General features: G+C 39.6%; 1 protein-coding gene across 6 annotated transcripts in view; it reads left to right on the plus strand.

The window, feature by feature from the left end:
- TLN2 (talin 2) overlaps positions 1-16,795 on the plus strand; it is a 192,677-nt gene that overhangs the window by 108,779 nt on the left and 67,103 nt on the right. For 4 of the 6 annotated variants that reach the window (XM_054213457.1, XM_054213456.1, XM_054213460.1 and 1 more), the window contains exons 21-30: positions 761-927; positions 4,045-4,173; positions 5,771-5,884; positions 7,734-7,847; positions 9,057-9,191; positions 9,935-10,063; positions 10,695-10,797; positions 13,267-13,475; positions 14,423-14,542; positions 15,612-15,809. In XM_054213457.1, coding sequence (XP_054069432.1) covers positions 761-927; positions 4,045-4,173; positions 5,771-5,884; positions 7,734-7,847; positions 9,057-9,191; positions 9,935-10,063; positions 10,695-10,797; positions 13,267-13,475; positions 14,423-14,542; positions 15,612-15,809 — 1,418 coding nt within the window. The remainder of the gene's footprint in view (positions 1-760; positions 928-4,044; positions 4,174-5,770; positions 5,885-7,733; positions 7,848-9,056; positions 9,192-9,934; positions 10,064-10,694; positions 10,798-13,266; positions 13,476-14,422; positions 14,543-15,611; positions 15,810-16,795) is intronic. The other 2 variants (XM_054213459.1, XM_054213461.1) reach the window with 2 other exon arrangements.

Genomic DNA, 16,795 nt, shown 5'->3' on the forward strand with positions numbered 1-16,795 from the left:
GCTTTGGTTTTCTTTCACATGATTTTTTAAGAGCATTTGAAAAGAGTGAAGCCTAAGACCCAAACACATCTTACTTGATTTGATAACCTAAAGAAAGCCAAAGGCTTTATGGGTTCAAAGCTATTAAGAAGGAGTTCAAGAGTATGTTTTTGTGACCAAATGAATTTGCTCTAGGAAGGGTATGTATCTACTTCAGAAACATTGCTGTTTCATCTCTCTGCTTCACCATGACCAGAACATGACTCCAGTATCTCAGATATACACCTTATTTTTGGCCAAGACTACCTACTTGGTGCTGAGTCTCTTCTGACAGAGTTCTTGATTTAGTTTATATTAGACAGAAGATAATTCCCCAAAAGGACTTTCCCAAAAGAACAATAGGTGAAAGATGGATAATTTTTATTCAAGGAGTGAAATCTTGGCTGTAATTTGAAAGCAAAATTATTATTCTTCACTGGGACAGGATTTTCCCTGAACCGTACATTCGAAATTACCTTAAAGTATTGTTTTGGGGGGTTTGTCTTGCTCTCTAGAATGCAAGCACAATATTTTTTCTTAATCTCCGCTGTAGCTGTTTCCTTAATTTATGTTGCAATCCAAGATTTTGTTTATGAAGTTTCTAAGCTATGAACTATTTGTGTATCAATTTCAAGTCAAAAGAATACTTTAGCAAATCTAACTTTATTTTCATCTTGTTGAGATGACTTTTGAAACTGAAATGTAGAGAGAAGGAAAGTAAAAATGTAATTGTATACCCCAGGTGAAATGGTCCGGCAGGCCAGAGTACTGGCTCAAGCCACTTCTGATCTCGTCAATGCTATGAGGTCAGATGCTGAAGCAGAAATCGACATGGACAACTCTAAGAAGCTTCTGGCTGCCGCAAAGCTCCTGGCAGATTCTACAGCCCGCATGGTTGAAGCTGCAAAGGTACCAGGAAAATGGGCAAATTGTCACCTTAAAATTGTGTGGTTATACACAAAGAAGAGATGGTATGTGGGCTATTATAGGTAGGATCTGGCTGGTAGTAGAGACAGTTTTTCTTATCCTGTAAATGTTCTTCATTTAATGACTTACCCTAGGTACGTTCAGAAAAAAACCCAATTTATTAGTTACCTTTTTTTTTTCTTTTAAAAACCCTTCTTGCACTGCTTTTCTCACCTGTGTGCAGGGTAGTAGTGACTCAAGCCATCTAGTAGGGAAGTCACCACCAGCCATAACCACTGTGATGCAAAGTCTTGTACCAGTCCACCAACACAAATGGAACAGCAAACACATAGCAATCTCTTACAAAAGCCGTGAACAAAGCAACTCTGCCTCTGTCTTAGGAACAGTTTCCTCCACGTGGGGTATCTTGCCTGTGTTGTTTCCCGCCATCTCCCTATTCTCACAAGAGAGGCAAATATCTAACTTGTTCTTTCCTTTCTGTGCTAGAAACTTATTTAAATCCACTAGGGAGGAATATGTTCTCTGAATTGTTTCCTGGATCCTGCACTTAAATTATTTTTACAGATCAGGACCAGCCATTCTGCTACGGCTCTAGAAGGCCCATATGCCTGGCCACAGAGCATATCTTTGACTTTTCAGTACTTTCTCAGACTTCAAATGGAAAAAACCTATTGCGTTACATCTCAAGGTTTGAACTGCAGTTACTGAAAGGCATATTGATTTGGGAATTTTAAAAACTGGGGGGGTTGTGGGTTTTTTTGGTTGGGTTTTTTTTTTTTTTCAAAGCTTACATTCATATAATCAAATTACTTTATTACGGATCATAGTGGAAGCAGTTTAGAAAGGCCTTTTTCCCAACACCTAAAATAGTATACGAAGCAAATGTTCAACTCCCTTCCTCAAAGTACCTAACGTAAACAGTAGCAACCTTGCACTAGCAATAAATTTTCGGCTTCAAAGTAACATGTTAATATTCTTCTAACTTTGCTTAAGATAAATATAAGGAAAACAATGGGTGATGTAGCAGACACTGTCTGGAACTAAAGCCTTGATACTCATCTTGATGTGCAACCCAACAAAGAGGAAGTTAGGCAAAAACACTGGCGGGCCTGCATGGATGAACAGGCCTGCAAGGAGCTCCTGGACAAACTCAAACTCAAAAAGGAACCCTACAGAAGGTGGAAGCAAGGACGGGTAGCCTGGGAGGAATACAAAGAAATTGTCCGAGCAGCCAGGGATCAGGTTAGAAAACCTAAAGCTTAGATAGAGTTAAATCTGGCCAGGGATGTCAAGGGTAACAGAAAAAGCTTGTCGGTGGTAAAAGGAAGACTAGGGAAAATGTGGGCCTTCTCTGGAAGGAAGCAGGAGACCCAGTTACCTGGGATATGGAGAAGGCTGAGGTCCTTAATGACTTTTTTGCCTCAGTCTTCACCAGCAAGTCCTCTAGCCACACCAACCGAGTCGCAGAAGGCAAAGGCAGGGGCTGGGAGAATGAGGTACCTCCTATTGTAGGTGAAGATCAGGTTTGAGACTGAGGAGCTGGAAGGTGCACAAACCTGTGGGACCTGGTGAGATACATTTGTGGGTCCTGAGGGAACTGGCAGATGAAATTGCCAAACCACAGTCCATCGTATTTGAGAAGTCATGGCAGTCCAGTGAAGTCACACTGACTGGAAAAGGGGAAACATAAAGCCCATTTTTAAAAAAGGGAAAAAAAAGGAAAGCCCAGGGAACTGCAGGTCAGTCTCACCTCTGTGTCTGGCAAGATCATGGAGCAGATCCTCCTGGAAACTTAAGGCACATGGAAAATAAGGAAGTAATTGGTGACAGCCAACATGGATTCACTAAAGGCAAATTGTGTCTGACAAATTTGGTGGCAGCCTACAGTGAAGTTACAGCATTGGTGGATAAGCAAAGAGCAAATGGCATCATGTACCTGGAATTGTGCAAAACATTTGACACTGTCCCGCGTGACATCCATGTCTCTAAATTGGAGAGACATGGATTTGATGAGTGGACCATTCAGTGGATAAGGAATTGGCTGGATGGTTACATTCAAAGATTTACGGTCAACGGCTCGATGTCCAAGTGGAAACCAGTGACAAGTGGTGTTCCTCAGGGGTCGGCACTGGGACCAGTGCTGTTTAACATCTCTGTTGGCAACATGGACAGTGGAATCAAGTGCACTCTCAGCAAGTTTGCCAACAGCACCAAGGTGTGTGGAGTAGTTGACACACTGGAGGGAAGGGATGCCATCCAGAGGGACCTGGACCGGCTTGAGAGGTGGGCCCATGCCAACCTCATAAAGTTCAACAAGATCAAGTGCAAGGTCTTGCACCTCAGTCAGGGCAATCCCAAGCACAAATGCAGGCTGGACAGAGAATGGATTGATAGCAGCCCTGAGGTGGTGGTGAGCTTCTCCCTGCTTGGGGGTGCTGGTGGATGAGAAGCTCAACATGAGCTGGCAATGTGCACTTGCAGCCCAGAAAGCCAGCCACATCCTAGGCATGGCCAGTAGGGCAAGGGAGGTGATTCTGCCCGTCTACTCCACTCTGGTGAGACCACACCTGGAGTGCTGTGTCCAGCTCTGTGGCCCACAACATAAGAAAGCCACAGACCTGTTGGAGTGAGTCCAAAGAAGGACCACAAAGATGATCAGAGGGCTGGAGCACTTATCCTATGAAGACAGGCTTAGAGAACTGGGGATGTTCAGCCTGGAGAAGAGAAGGCTCAGGGGAGACCTTATGGGGGCCTACAGGGAAGATGGGGAGGGACTTTTTATCAGGAATTGTAATGATAGGATGAGGGATAACGGTTTCAAACTGAAGGAAGGTAGATTTAGATTGGATGTTAGGAAGAAATTCTTTACTGTGAGGGTGGTGAGCCCAGAGAAGCTGTGGGTGCCCTATCCCTGGAAGTGTTCAAAGCCAGGCTGGATGGGGCTTTGAGCAACCTGGTCTAGTGGGAGGTGTCCCTGCCTAGGGCAGGGGGGGTTGCAACTAGATGATCTTTAAGGTCCCTTCCAACACAAACCATTCTATGATACACCTTTTCTCCAGTAACTTTTACTCATGTTTTTTGCTCTGAAATTTTGTGCAGGGAGCTGCAGCCAATCCTGAAAATGAGGATCAACAGCAGCGTCTGAGAGAGGCAGCAGAGGGACTGCGGGTTGCTACGAATGCTGCTGCACAGAATGCCATCAAGAAAAAAATTGTCAACAGATTAGAGGTTGGAAACTAGATATTGTTGAATTTTCAGTTTACTGTTTTGATAATGAGTATCTGTAGGTAATTTAAAGCAAGGAGAAATGCATATTTCAGGAAAAGTGCTAATCCCAGAATGATAGCACTGAGCACTGTAAGCTCAGTTCCAGAGTTCCAGGCTTGGAATTAGAGATGCCAGCATATGATACCATAATCCTCATAAAATTGAGGAACTCGTATCACTGATATGGTAAGCTGGTGTAATAATTTGACTCAGAAAGCATTTGATGGTGACTTAGTCATAAAATTAGAACAGCTGAGGTTTCGAACAGCTGAGGTTTCAAACAGTTGATCTGAAACTACTTCATTAGTATTTTAATTTATCTGTATGATCTGTCATTTACACACAATATCTTTTGGTGCTTTTACTAGTGTATTTTCCAGAGTTTCATGTAAATTTCCATACAGAGATATGTTAAATCGCACCATATCCAATTAGACTGTAATTTATTCAGAGAATCAAAGAAGCAGAAATGAAAGTGAAAAGATACATCATAGCTGATATCCCAGCCAAGGGGGAGAAAGGCAATTTACTGTGCTCTAAAGATAAAATATTTCTGAAGTTTGTCTTATAGGCAAGGCTTGATCTTCCCATTCTCAGCTAAAATGTAGAAAAGACAGATTTAAAAAAAAGAAGCCTTTTGTAATTCCTAGTTTCCAGCTGTGGTTTTAGAGTAGTCTGATTCAAGTGCAATGAGATTAGACAAACAAGGAGATCTAAGTAGATAACCATGTTCCTTCCGTAAGTGCATTTAAATTACTGTATCTGGCTAGAACCAAAAATCAGGAGTATTTCAGGAAATAAAGGCTGATGTCTCAATTTTCTAACTGCATGCAAGAAAGCTTTGTAGAAAGGACACTTTTTGTTTTGCCGTTATAACATGTACTGCCGTTGGGAGGAGTGAAATGTGTAATGATGAGAATGAACTTCATGCTTGGTTGTATTTAGTGGGCCAATTAAAGGAAAGTATTGTGCAACATTTTGGAATACCTTGGATAAATTGCAATAGGGAGAGGTTGATAAGACTCCTATATATTTGAAGAAGGTCTTCTCAGTGCTTTTAGACGCAGTAATACCATAATTTTGTACCCCTGCATCATTTTACTATCTTTGCTTTCGCCATAGAGCAGTCTCGTAGAAGTTGGCTCCCTTGAGTCTTTGGTCAGAAGTGTTAATGTAGCAATGTGAAGCACTGTATGTACTTTGCCTGTTTACTCTGGCCTTCTTTCTAAGGAGTTAATTGATGAGACCATTTCTGCTCTCTGTAGTTGACGTCTTTTTGTCATATTGCAACCTAAACTATGAAGGAGTAAGAGCTTAGAATCCTTCTAGTTCCACCTTTTTATTAGCAAGTTAGAGATGGATAACAGTGTTCAGCTCACTTTCATCTTGTGAGAAGAGCAATCTTGAGTTTCCTTAAGGCAAATCAAATTAATCAATGGATATAACGTATTAATCTGTCAAAGTGGCTACTAACAAAGTTTCCTATAATACGTATTTCATCCTCTGAATTACTCAGACTTTTACCACTGATTTAATTCTTGTTTCTTCTTTTCCCAAGATTGCAGCTAAACAAGCTGCAGCTGCCGCTACTCAGACTATTGCAGCTTCTCAGAATGCAGCTGTTTCAAATAAGAACACAGCAGCCCACCAGCAACTTGTGCAGAGCTGTAAGGTAAACAGATCACAACCCACTGACAAATAACTCTCCAGCCCCTATCATTCTGTGATTCGGTGAACTGGAGATCACCTTCTATTATAATACTGTTGCAACCACAAAAGAAGATTTTAAAAAAAATAAAACCCACAACAAAGTCGACACCACACACATTCATCTGTATGGATTCTGGAGAACCGTCATTTATTGTATTATCCATAGTTTCCATGCATTACTGTATGGAGAGCTTTGAAAAGCTGAGATACTGTAAGCACGATGTAGTACTTGCCTGTTACACATACCCTTGCCAACATCTTAGTAAAAAGGATGGACAGGCTCTGCATGTGTTTGTTGAGTAACAACCAATTTACCTGAAGCAAGTGCTTTAAGTAACAGTTTAGCTGCAAATCGGTCAGCAGCTATGCTAGAAGCACTGTGCGGAGAGGTCCAGTTGCTCAGCAGGTGAGTACCTCTGTGATCATCAAAGAAGGCTGTCAGATGAATGTGCAGTGAAATGGATCTGAGGTCTGCTGTGGAATAAAGGCAACTTTTGAATTTTTCACAGCAAAGGATGGGGTAGCAATAGTGATTTATACTAAAATGGAGTGAAATCCTTATTTAATGTATGGGTTTTATAGTTGATTATACATCTAACAACACTGATCCTGCTACTCTGATGTTCAACCTACAAGCAACTGGGGCCTTAAATGTCACTGTAAAAAATAAGTTATAGACCTTACTATAGGGTTAACATGATTCCTAGCTTTAAGTTAAAGCTGCCAAGACCACAGATTTCAAGGTATGCGTGAAGTCAAGCACACTTTTATAATTCCAAGCTAGAATTCAGAATTTGGTAAGAAACTGTTCTCTTTTGTGTTTAAGCTATGTTTAGCAGCTTAATTTCTAGCTCTGACTAATGTTGCTTCAGGGTTTTTAAAGAAATTGCATTTAAACAAAAAATTGAAAAAGACAATAGAATGCAAAAGGGTTTTCTATTGGATGAAAGAGCAGTTATGTGGGGAACGAGAACAAAACCATTAAAGAAGACATCGTTAAAAGCCATGTTAACATTCAGCAATTAGTTCTTGTCACGGTGGTATTCCTAAAAAATGTTGGAATTAAATAAGGTAGCTCAAGTACATCTCAAGATTGTGTTGTAGACATCTGCTATTTCAATATGAATTAAAAAAAAAAAAGCTGAATCACTGTATTGTTTACAGTTCATTCTAATTTGATCTTGATGATGATTTATTAGATAGCAGAGAAGATCTGATACCTACTTTCTTACTTTTTGCGGGGGGGAAATATATTAGTATTGCACTGCTGAACTAACTGTTACTGTTAAATGGATAGACAAGGAGCATGAATCTGGGCAGTCCAGGAATAAAGTTTTAACAATACACACTTCAGAACGTTTCAGCCATGCTATGAAGTTTGTGTTGTTAGAAGTCAAGGAAAAGTAGTCTGAGTTGCCTGTGGGTGAAAGACACTGTTATTCTGAAAGCAAGACATTCCTGTGAAAAATCTGTCACTTCTACTGCTGGCATTTGAACATGCAAAGGAAGGAATTCCAGATACTTTGTGTACATAACTTTGCAGAAAAATTGTAGATTGTCATGTAGGATCTTTAAACAAGAGTAGCTGAATAAAGATTTCTTAAGTAAAAGTAGAATGTCTCTGAAAAATCCTGTCGTGTATTAATTCAGTTCTATGGAATCCTAAACAAATTCTGTGAAGGCACAAGAGTATTGTACCTGTGAATAATATGGCTTGTCTTTAAGGCGGGTGGGGAGAGGGCTTGCTTTAGTGTCAGAGGGTTTGGAGTTTTTATTTATCTACTAAAAGCTTCTCCCTTTGTTTATTATAGAATGTTGCAGACCACATTCCTCAGTTGGTGCAGGGTGTAAGAGGAAGTCAAGCTCAGGCAGAAGACCTCAGTGCCCAGCTTGCTCTAATAAATTCCAGCCAGAACTTCCTTCAGGTGAAATGAAACAATCACTGTACTAGGTTCCATCAGAGCAAAAAGCATTTTTTAGTGCTGTGTGGTTTTATTTGTGATAAGTAAGCAGTAAGCTGTTAAGAACCATGTAAAGAAGTTCGTCGCTGACTGTGAGCCATAGCTAAGGAGAATTTAGTTCCTCAGGTCAGATGGCTGAAGTATATTGAATCTGTGGAGAGTGACAACTGCCAAAACCGAGGATAAAAGTAACAAGAAAAGTAAAGTGTATGAAGAAGAAACATTCATTACTGTGGCACTTCCCTTCTGGGAGAGTTTAAAGAACAGGATGGAGAGAATTCAGCATCTTTCTAAGCAGAGGTCTGAATATGTGAGGTGCTGTTGTAACCTTTCTTAGTGCAAGTAAAGTTAGCGTTGTGGCAACAAGCTCCAGAATTCTTCACAAATAAGAGGAAATATTTCCATGGTTTTTTAGATACTAGCCTGCATATGTAATGGGTCTTGATCAAAGTTTTGAACAAAACACAAAATTTGACTCTGTCCTTCTTCCAAAACATCTTAAAAAAAAAAAAAAATACCAAGCATTGATAACAAAGCTATTTGGGTTATTGTTGACATTACAAGAAAAAAAAACAGAAGAAACCAATTCTCTGTGTAATGCCATAATCACTGAAATGATCCATCTTCCCTGTGGCTGCATGTGTGTACCATGGTGATGGTGAGAATCAGCAAAGTATTTGAATTGTATTAACAGCAAAGCCTGTGAAGAGTCATTGCTTGAATTACAGTTTTCAGTTTATAGAATTTTGGCAGAGTTTAATATTTAGAAACATTGAGACAAATTTGCCATCTGTGCCACCTGGACTTGTTCATACCACATGGATGCTGAATGGCAGAACTGCACATTTAAATATTTGGAAGTCGTCTACATGAGTACTCACAGACCTCAGGCAGACGTTGGTACCAATGAAGTAGTCGTAGTACTAGTAAAGCACAAATGAGTCCTGCTGCAGAGGACATGGCAATGTGGAATTATTACAGGGTGCAGCATATAAATAAAAGGCTGGGATCTAGAAAGTGCATAATTAAAGAGCAGGGAAGTGCATGAAATGGTCATTACAGAAGTTATAGAGTGTGTGAATGGAGGAAGCAGTTTGTTTATTGAACCCTACACTTTCTTTAAAGAAAATGAACTTGTAAAACCAGTTGAGTTCACTTCTCTTCTTTGAACAGCCTGGAAGTAAAATGGTGGCATCTGCTAAAGCTGCAGTCCCCACTGTGACTGATCAAGCAGCAGCAATGCAGCTAAGTCAGTGTGCGAAGAATCTTGCTACCAGCTTAGCTGAGCTACGAACCGCTTCCCAGAAGGTAGGCCAATATTAGTTTTAATCAGCTGAAGCAAGATGGCTTGGATGGTGGTCACAGGCTCGCTCCTGCTTGGCCCACTGTGTCTGCCCCAGGGGAATGGCTTACACTCAGGCAGTGTTCACGTCTCAGTGTTGCTTTTTGTGCGCAGTTTGCTCAGACTCCCAGGTGGCTTCTGTGTCATAATAGAAAGGGGAGGGGGAAGTGGCAAGAAAACTGAAAAGCTTGTGCTTTTAAGGTATTAGCGGGAAGTCGGCTCTTCTTTTGTGTGTACACTGAGGCCCAAAAAGAGGATTGTAGCATATAGGTGGCTACACCTGAGCTAACGTTAAAATTTCCAGCTCAGATACTGGTGCTTGTGGGCTGCCACATCAGAGGGTTCAGTGTGACTTCAGTCATGTTGCATAGTTAGAGTCATGTTGCATAGTTAGGCTGTTTGTCAAAGGTGAAGTCCGGACTGCAGCAGTTTTCTCAGTACCTGGACTGCCTAGTGTGAAGGTATGTGTATGCAAGCTAAGTGCATCTCATTCCCCTGCTGGCTCTTAACAGTGTGTTGTTTTATTCACAACCTAATAATATTGTGCAGGAGTTTGGAATCCATGATGCGTAACATTTGAAGTGCCCACAATGGCCTCCGAAGTCATGAGAGCACTAATTTGGGTGGGGGAGATTATATCTGAAGCATTTACTATTTCTGATAGTGTCTCACAGCTGCTAACAGAGTTATTGATCTGATTTCTGAATAGGCTCATGAAGCATGTGGCCCAATGGAAATCGATTCTGCTTTGAATACAGTCCAGACGCTGAAAAATGAACTGCAAGATGCGAAGATGGCGGCTGTGGATGGACAGTTAAAACCTCTCCCAGGAGAAACTGTAATTGAGGAAGGATGTTCTTCATTTAAAAACAAACAAACAAAGTTAGCTGTTAAAAATTTTAAGTATTAGAGGCAAAACAAGTCATGAGGCTTTGGATAATGATAACGCTGATAGGATTTTGCACTAATTCTCTTAGAAAGAGTGTATATTCCTACTACTCCACAAGCATGTTCTGTGGCAGAATTACTCATAGGACTGTAGGGCCTCCTTCTCTATTGTACAAATTACAATTTTGTAGCAGCAATGTTGCAATCTTTTCTTGTCAAAAAGAATTTCTTTTCAATAATGACAAAGATGAGAGCTCAATAGTTGTAAGACTACCGTTTCTGGTAGGCTTAGAAAATTACATGTTTTATTTGGGAAAAACCCCCTTCTCCTCAGATGAAGGTATTGATTTCCATTGCTAATTATAAAACAGTTTTGTTGATGATAATATCTAAGATGTTAATTTATTTCATCCTGGACAGGGAAAACATGCTAATCAGATTTCAGAAAAACTGTGTATTTGGTAGCTGAGGTAAAAGCTTGGTTTCTGTGGAATGAGGAATTTTTTAATACTGCTTAAAAAAAAAGTGTGTTTTAGTTGAGCTTAAACAAAGGATTTTGTCCTTTTCAATTTTTTTCACAGCTTGAGAAATGTGCTCAGGACCTGGGAAGTACGTCCAAAGCGGTTGGTTCCTCAATGGCCCAGTTGTTAACTTGTGCTGCTCAAGGCAACGAGCACTACACAGGTAAGGTAGTGTTTTATTCATAATGTCTCTGCAAAACCTCTGCTTTCCGTAAAATACATGGCAGAAGGTTTTCTTATCACAGACTACTTAAATCAAGGAATTGCTCATTTTTTTTTTTATGCTGATAGTGAATTGTGGTTACTAGGAATCGCTAAGGTGAATAGCGTGCTTCATAAAAGAATAGTGTTGCAGTCTGCCGTGTGGCTATATGTAATTCAGACATCTGTTGTTTTTGTAAATATATGCCACTTAAACTCTGTGAAGGACAGAACTAAAATGTAATGCAGTTTGAAGGTCAGTGCCACTGGAAATGTTGCTCTGTTATTTCACAAGGTTAAAAGGGTCTGTATATTTTTTGAAGCACCGGATGCAAACATGCTTGGAATAGCTTGGTGATGGTTAAAACTGCATTTCTTACTAGATGTTACCAGTTCACATGTGTAATGCAACTAGTCTCTCTGACTCGTTGATCACATTTGCATAGTTTTAGTTAAAGCCAATGGGGAATATGGGCACACAGATTCTGCAATTTGGTTTTGCACCTGTACTTTTAAAAACCAAAAATGCCCTGATAAGGAAATTGTCCTTGCAGTTGTAAATGCTACTGTAAAATTTTTTTTAAATGTTACTGATAAAATTCATTATGGCAATTACCACTTCATTGGATATAATTGCATCAGGGCTACATAATTTACAGTTGCTTTAATTTGAAGCAGTTGTAATTGCATTAAGATGGCTCATGTTTCTGTCACAGTTATGCAGAAGTTAGCACTGGGTATCTGGCAAAGGAATACAGATACTTGCAGCTGTTACCAAATAATTGGGTCTAGTAGCTCTCTTAACATCAAATTATAAGAGCTGTTTGCTTGGGAAATCCTACAAAGCAATGAGTTCCTTTTCAAAGGTCATATAACTGTTTTCTATCTCACGCTGTCTTGTTATGCAAAAATGCGTGCTCAAGCAAGCACTGAGTGTTTGCAGGTATCGTGACATTCTCCTGTTTCTCTCCGATAAAAATTCTTTACGGCTTATATTCACTATTTAATAATTCCCTCTTGTCTGTAACTGTCACAGTAAGTGGTTTTTTCACATGTTTTACTCAGATAATGACTAGTGCTAGACTACAGGTGAGGAAACCTCATTGTAGAGGAGGAAAACAGCACTAAATTGAAAGCACAACAATCAGACCTTTTTATTTTGTGTGGTGCTGTGATACATTAAATCAACTTAAAAGATGCTTACTGGTACTCTAAATAAAGGAATCAAAACGTGTATATATTTTTCCTGAATTTTTCTTTATATTAAGAATGTAGAAAGCTCTCTGTGGTTTGTCAAATAGAAATGTTGTAACTGTAACATAGTCAGCACTGTTTCTCCGTCTGGCTTGGCTTTACTTTGACATGTCAGTGTTGCTTGCTTTTCATTATCTTCTAAAGCTTCTGTGTTTAATAATGTTCAGTTTATCGGAAGAGAAAATGTTAAAAGGCACTGGTGTTAAAATGCTAACGTGGCTACTTTTGTGTGTTATCTTTGCTTGTGCTGTTACAGCTTTCTAAACATTTCCAATAGGGATATTAGAACATTCTAATTATTTTTAATGCCTAAATATGGATAACCAAGAGGTCTTGTACAGCGAATGTGAACTTTTTCTGTAGCTTTCTTTTGGTAGGAATAGCATGATTTTAACATTATCATTCAAAATATACCACCTACATTAATTGCATATGTTGTTGACTAGACTCTGTGCTAATTAAGGTCTTTTAGAAGACTATTTTATATTGGTTTTCATTAAGGGCTGAATTAAATTTCAAAAATAGAAACCTGTAATCATACAGTTTTATGCCTTAGAGCTAGAGCTGATGAATGTCCTATAATGTTGACCAGACAGACCACAGAAACTAATTTCATGACATCCTCTCTGACTTCATTCAGTTATTTTTATGTGCTTGTACTCACGCTGATGTTAGGTTATATCAAGTTGAACATCCCTAATGATATCTTTTAATTTTTTTAAATTACTTGAACTTAAGCTATTGCTGTGTTTATTCTCTAAGAAATCTGAAGTTGCATTTTTAGAAGTGGCCGAGATGCTGTGGCTCTGAAGTCATGTACGCTGTTCTTGCAGAAAATCACTTGCCCCCCATAGCTTGGAGTATGAGTTTTTCCTCATTTCCAGGTTTTAGATTTTCTTCCTTTTCAGTGCTTCACTAAGATTTAGTCACTGACGTAGAGCTGTGCCTGGGACATGGTCTTTGGGGTGTAATATTTACTTTATGGCTTCACTACAGGCATTTCTTTAGGCAAATGATGCTGTGTATTTCAAATGTGTTTGTGTTTGTAGATTTTATTTTAAACTGCATTTGCAATGTTATTTTGCAATAGGATCATTACCTGCAAATTCATCTGTCATAAAATACAAAGATCGTCTTTAAGGGTACTAATAGAATCCTTGATGAAATCTGAACACAGGAGTTGCTGCCAGAGAAACTGCTCAGGCTTTGAAGACTTTGGCTCAGGCAGCACGAGGGGTTGCAGCATCTACTACTGACCCTGTAGCAGCACATGCGATGTTGGATTCAGCAAGGGATGTCATGGAAGGCTCTGCTATGCTTATTCAGGAGGCAAAGCAGGCCCTGGCTGCGCCAGGGGATGCAGACAGTCAGCAGAGATTAGCCCAGGTAAGTTGTGACATGAGCAATTATATGAATTATCAAACACCCAGTGAAACGCAGTATCAAATAATGCAAGAGAACAACAGAAAACAAGGCTGCAAGGAATGTCAGCTTTCTAGTCCTTCCGGCAACAATCAGATAGTATCAACATGCTTACATTAAACAATGCAGATGACTGAAATATACTTTGCACCATCTTTTAGAAAAATAAACTTATACAAAGGTGCAGTTAAGTGCTTTTACCCAAAACATATTTGAGTAGGCTGCTTGACTGCACAAATGAAACGACAATTAAACTGATCGTTATCAAATGAAGGATCTGTATTCATGTTATATTCAAAAAGTGAATGCATGTTTTTTACACATGTGACACCGCTGCTTTTGGAGACTTCAAGGAGTAACAGGTTCTTTTCACAGGCTTGAAAAGTTCTATAATTGGCCTGTATTTTAAATAATTTCTTATGAGGAGACATTTGTTTTAATGAGGACTTTGAAAAAAGTAGCATTCAAAGGATTTCTGTGATTAGTATATGGTTAAATTCAGGAGCATTTCCTTATCTGCAGTGCTGCAGCCTTTATCCCAGGTGCCAGGAGCAGTTGGGGAACTGCCCTGCCGACACTGTCCTATCAAATGGGTGAGCATAAATAATGTCTACTGCTAGACTACAGGTGAGCAAACCAAGAAAGACACAAGCCTCAAAATGGTCATCTTAGAGTTGGAATTTAGGAATTGCTGGCTACAGAATGTACCTCCTATTAGATAAATCACCATTTAATCACCAACTCTGGAGGCATTCAAAACCCGCCTGGGTGCGTTCCTGTACAACCTGCTCTAGGTGACCCTGCTCTGGCAGGGGGGTTGGACTAGATGATCTCCAGAGGTCCCTTCCAACCCTATGATTCTATGATTCTAAGCCTGCCTTGGTGTGGATGTGTTTACTTATGTGTTGTAGGTGGCAAAAGCGGTGTCTCACTCCTTGAATAACTGCGTGAATTGTCTGCCCGGACAAAAGGATGTGGATGTGGCCTTGAAGAGTATTGGTGAATCTAGCAAGAAGCTCCTTGTTGATTCGGTGAGATGTGTGTTAATGTAGAAATAAATTTCAGAGAACAGAAAAGCAGATCTAGGTTCCCCATGTGTCAAATTATTATGTAGTAAATGTGCCCTAAGTATATTTCGTATAAGTTTTGTTTAAGTTCATGCAACTTTAAGTAGCTGCTACTTTGGTTGAAATGCTGTTCTTCTAGTTTGTGGGAAAGATAAAATGTGTCTGTGGTTTATGAAGGCAGTATTAAAGTTGTCAGAGATCACCATTATTCTGTTTTTTTGAAAATGCCAGCTGTGACTTAACATTTTGAAGAATATGAAAATTTGGAAGTTATAATCCATCTTCCACCTAGAAGTGATCAGTTCAGTTTAAGGAGCATTGTGGTTGGTCAAAAAACGTTTATTGTGTCTGTGGTCATTTTGTGCAAGGAGAAGAATTGTTACACATCTGTTTAACTGAATCCATGTCTAAAAAGACCCTTTGTGCCCTGGTAATTTACTGGAAGGTTATATTATTTGAACAACTTTTTTTCTGCACGTACCAGTGATCCTGTTACCCCGTGAATGAAGGCAAAATTGTATTTTGATATGTTTGTGCAATGCCTCTTGGTAAAACCAGGTCAGGAGTTTAGCGTCATTGTGAAAAGCTGCCAATACTTGTGTGGCGTTCTGGAAAGCTTGTTTATGGAAGTGAATGATGATTTGGAGGCCAAAATTCTCCAACTTTTGCCACTGAGTTCATCACTTCAGATTTTGTAGTTGAACCATAAAATAACTCTTGTAATCTCTGTCCCTCAAAAAGCTTATGTACTTGTCTGTCCCTTGAAAGAAACAGCGAGACTAAGGTGGTTGTATAGATTTCTGGTTGATAGCTGTCCCATAGTTGGACTATTCTCATTCATAACTGAATCACTAGCAGTCCATTTGCAGTACTCCGTTTTAGCTTGTATGTGAAACTCACATCTGTATTGCGTTTAGTGTTCTTGAGATCAAGATTGTGATCTTGATTTCCAGTGTTGTGGATTGAGATTTCCAGTTGTGAAGGGCTGGTGTGATGTGACAGACAGTAAAATATGGCACTTGGTCTCTTACAGCTACCTCCAAGTTCTAAGTCATTTCAAGAAGCTCAGAGTGAACTGAACCAGGCAGCAGCAGACCTGAATCAGTCAGCAGGAGAAGTCGTCCATGCCACACGGGGACAAAGTGGGGAACTGGCTGCAGCCTCTGGAAAATTCAGCGATGATTTTGATGAATTTCTTGATGCTGGTATTGAAATGGCTGGCCAAGCACAAGTAAGGTTTTTTTTTTGGTTTTTTTTTTATCTTGCTAACTGGGACCAAGGGTTATCTTGGGCATAGTGTCCTGCAGCGCAGTATATTGATTGTCTTGTAGCCCAGTGCAATATTCTAGTGTGAGCCTATCCAAATATGAGAGGTGATGTTTGCTATGAAGCAGTCATTCGTTATCTGGAGTGAAGTCAACTCAGCATTTGCGTTTTACGCAGGACACTGGTAATTTTTCCTGTGCCCAATCAAAAATACGAGTTCATACTCCTCTGTCTACTTTGGGCTGTTAAATAATTTGAGCTGTATATCTGAAGGTACAAAGGTGATCTGAACTTCTCAAAGCTTATGGGAAGGGTTACTTCTATTTTGGTAGAACTACCATGAAGCGTAATTTATGTGAACACCGTTCAAAATTTAGCGCCGTTCCTTGCTAATTTTCAAATGCTTTAAGTAGAGGGAAGAAAAGACGCATTTAAAATCCAGACATGATATTGCTCTATAGTCCATGCTGGTGTGAACCTGCTGCAGAGCAGAGCAAGTATTTGAAGAGGGATGGCTAAAACGTCATTGATCTTACAGCAAGCACTTGAACTTCTGTTTAGTGATTTAAAATCTGGCAGAGTTCTATTCTGATGAACTTGGTAACAATCAGGAATGTTGTCATGTATTATCTAGTTTATTCCTAGTAGTCTAGGTGCTCATTTGAAGTTAGAGATAGCTCCTTCATTTTTATCTTACTGGGTTTAGGTGTACTGAATTACACTGGTCATTTGGAGATGATTTTAACATAACAGATATCAGCATATAAAAAAGGGTCATGTACCAGGAGAGCTGGGAGGACTTGCAAGAAAAAGAATCTGCAGACTGTTTTGCCCTAGTTAGTAGGAGAAACTTGCAAACATAAGAAATGATTGCTGAAAGAAAATTAGCCAGAAAGTCTTGAGTGTGCCAGTTCTTTAAAGTAATTTATGAAGTGCCTCTGTGGAGCAGAT

The sequence above is a fragment of the Rissa tridactyla genome, chromosome 9 (assembly GCF_028500815.1).
Source record: "Rissa tridactyla isolate bRisTri1 chromosome 9, bRisTri1.patW.cur.20221130, whole genome shotgun sequence".
Lineage (NCBI taxonomy): Eukaryota > Metazoa > Chordata > Aves > Charadriiformes > Laridae > Rissa > Rissa tridactyla.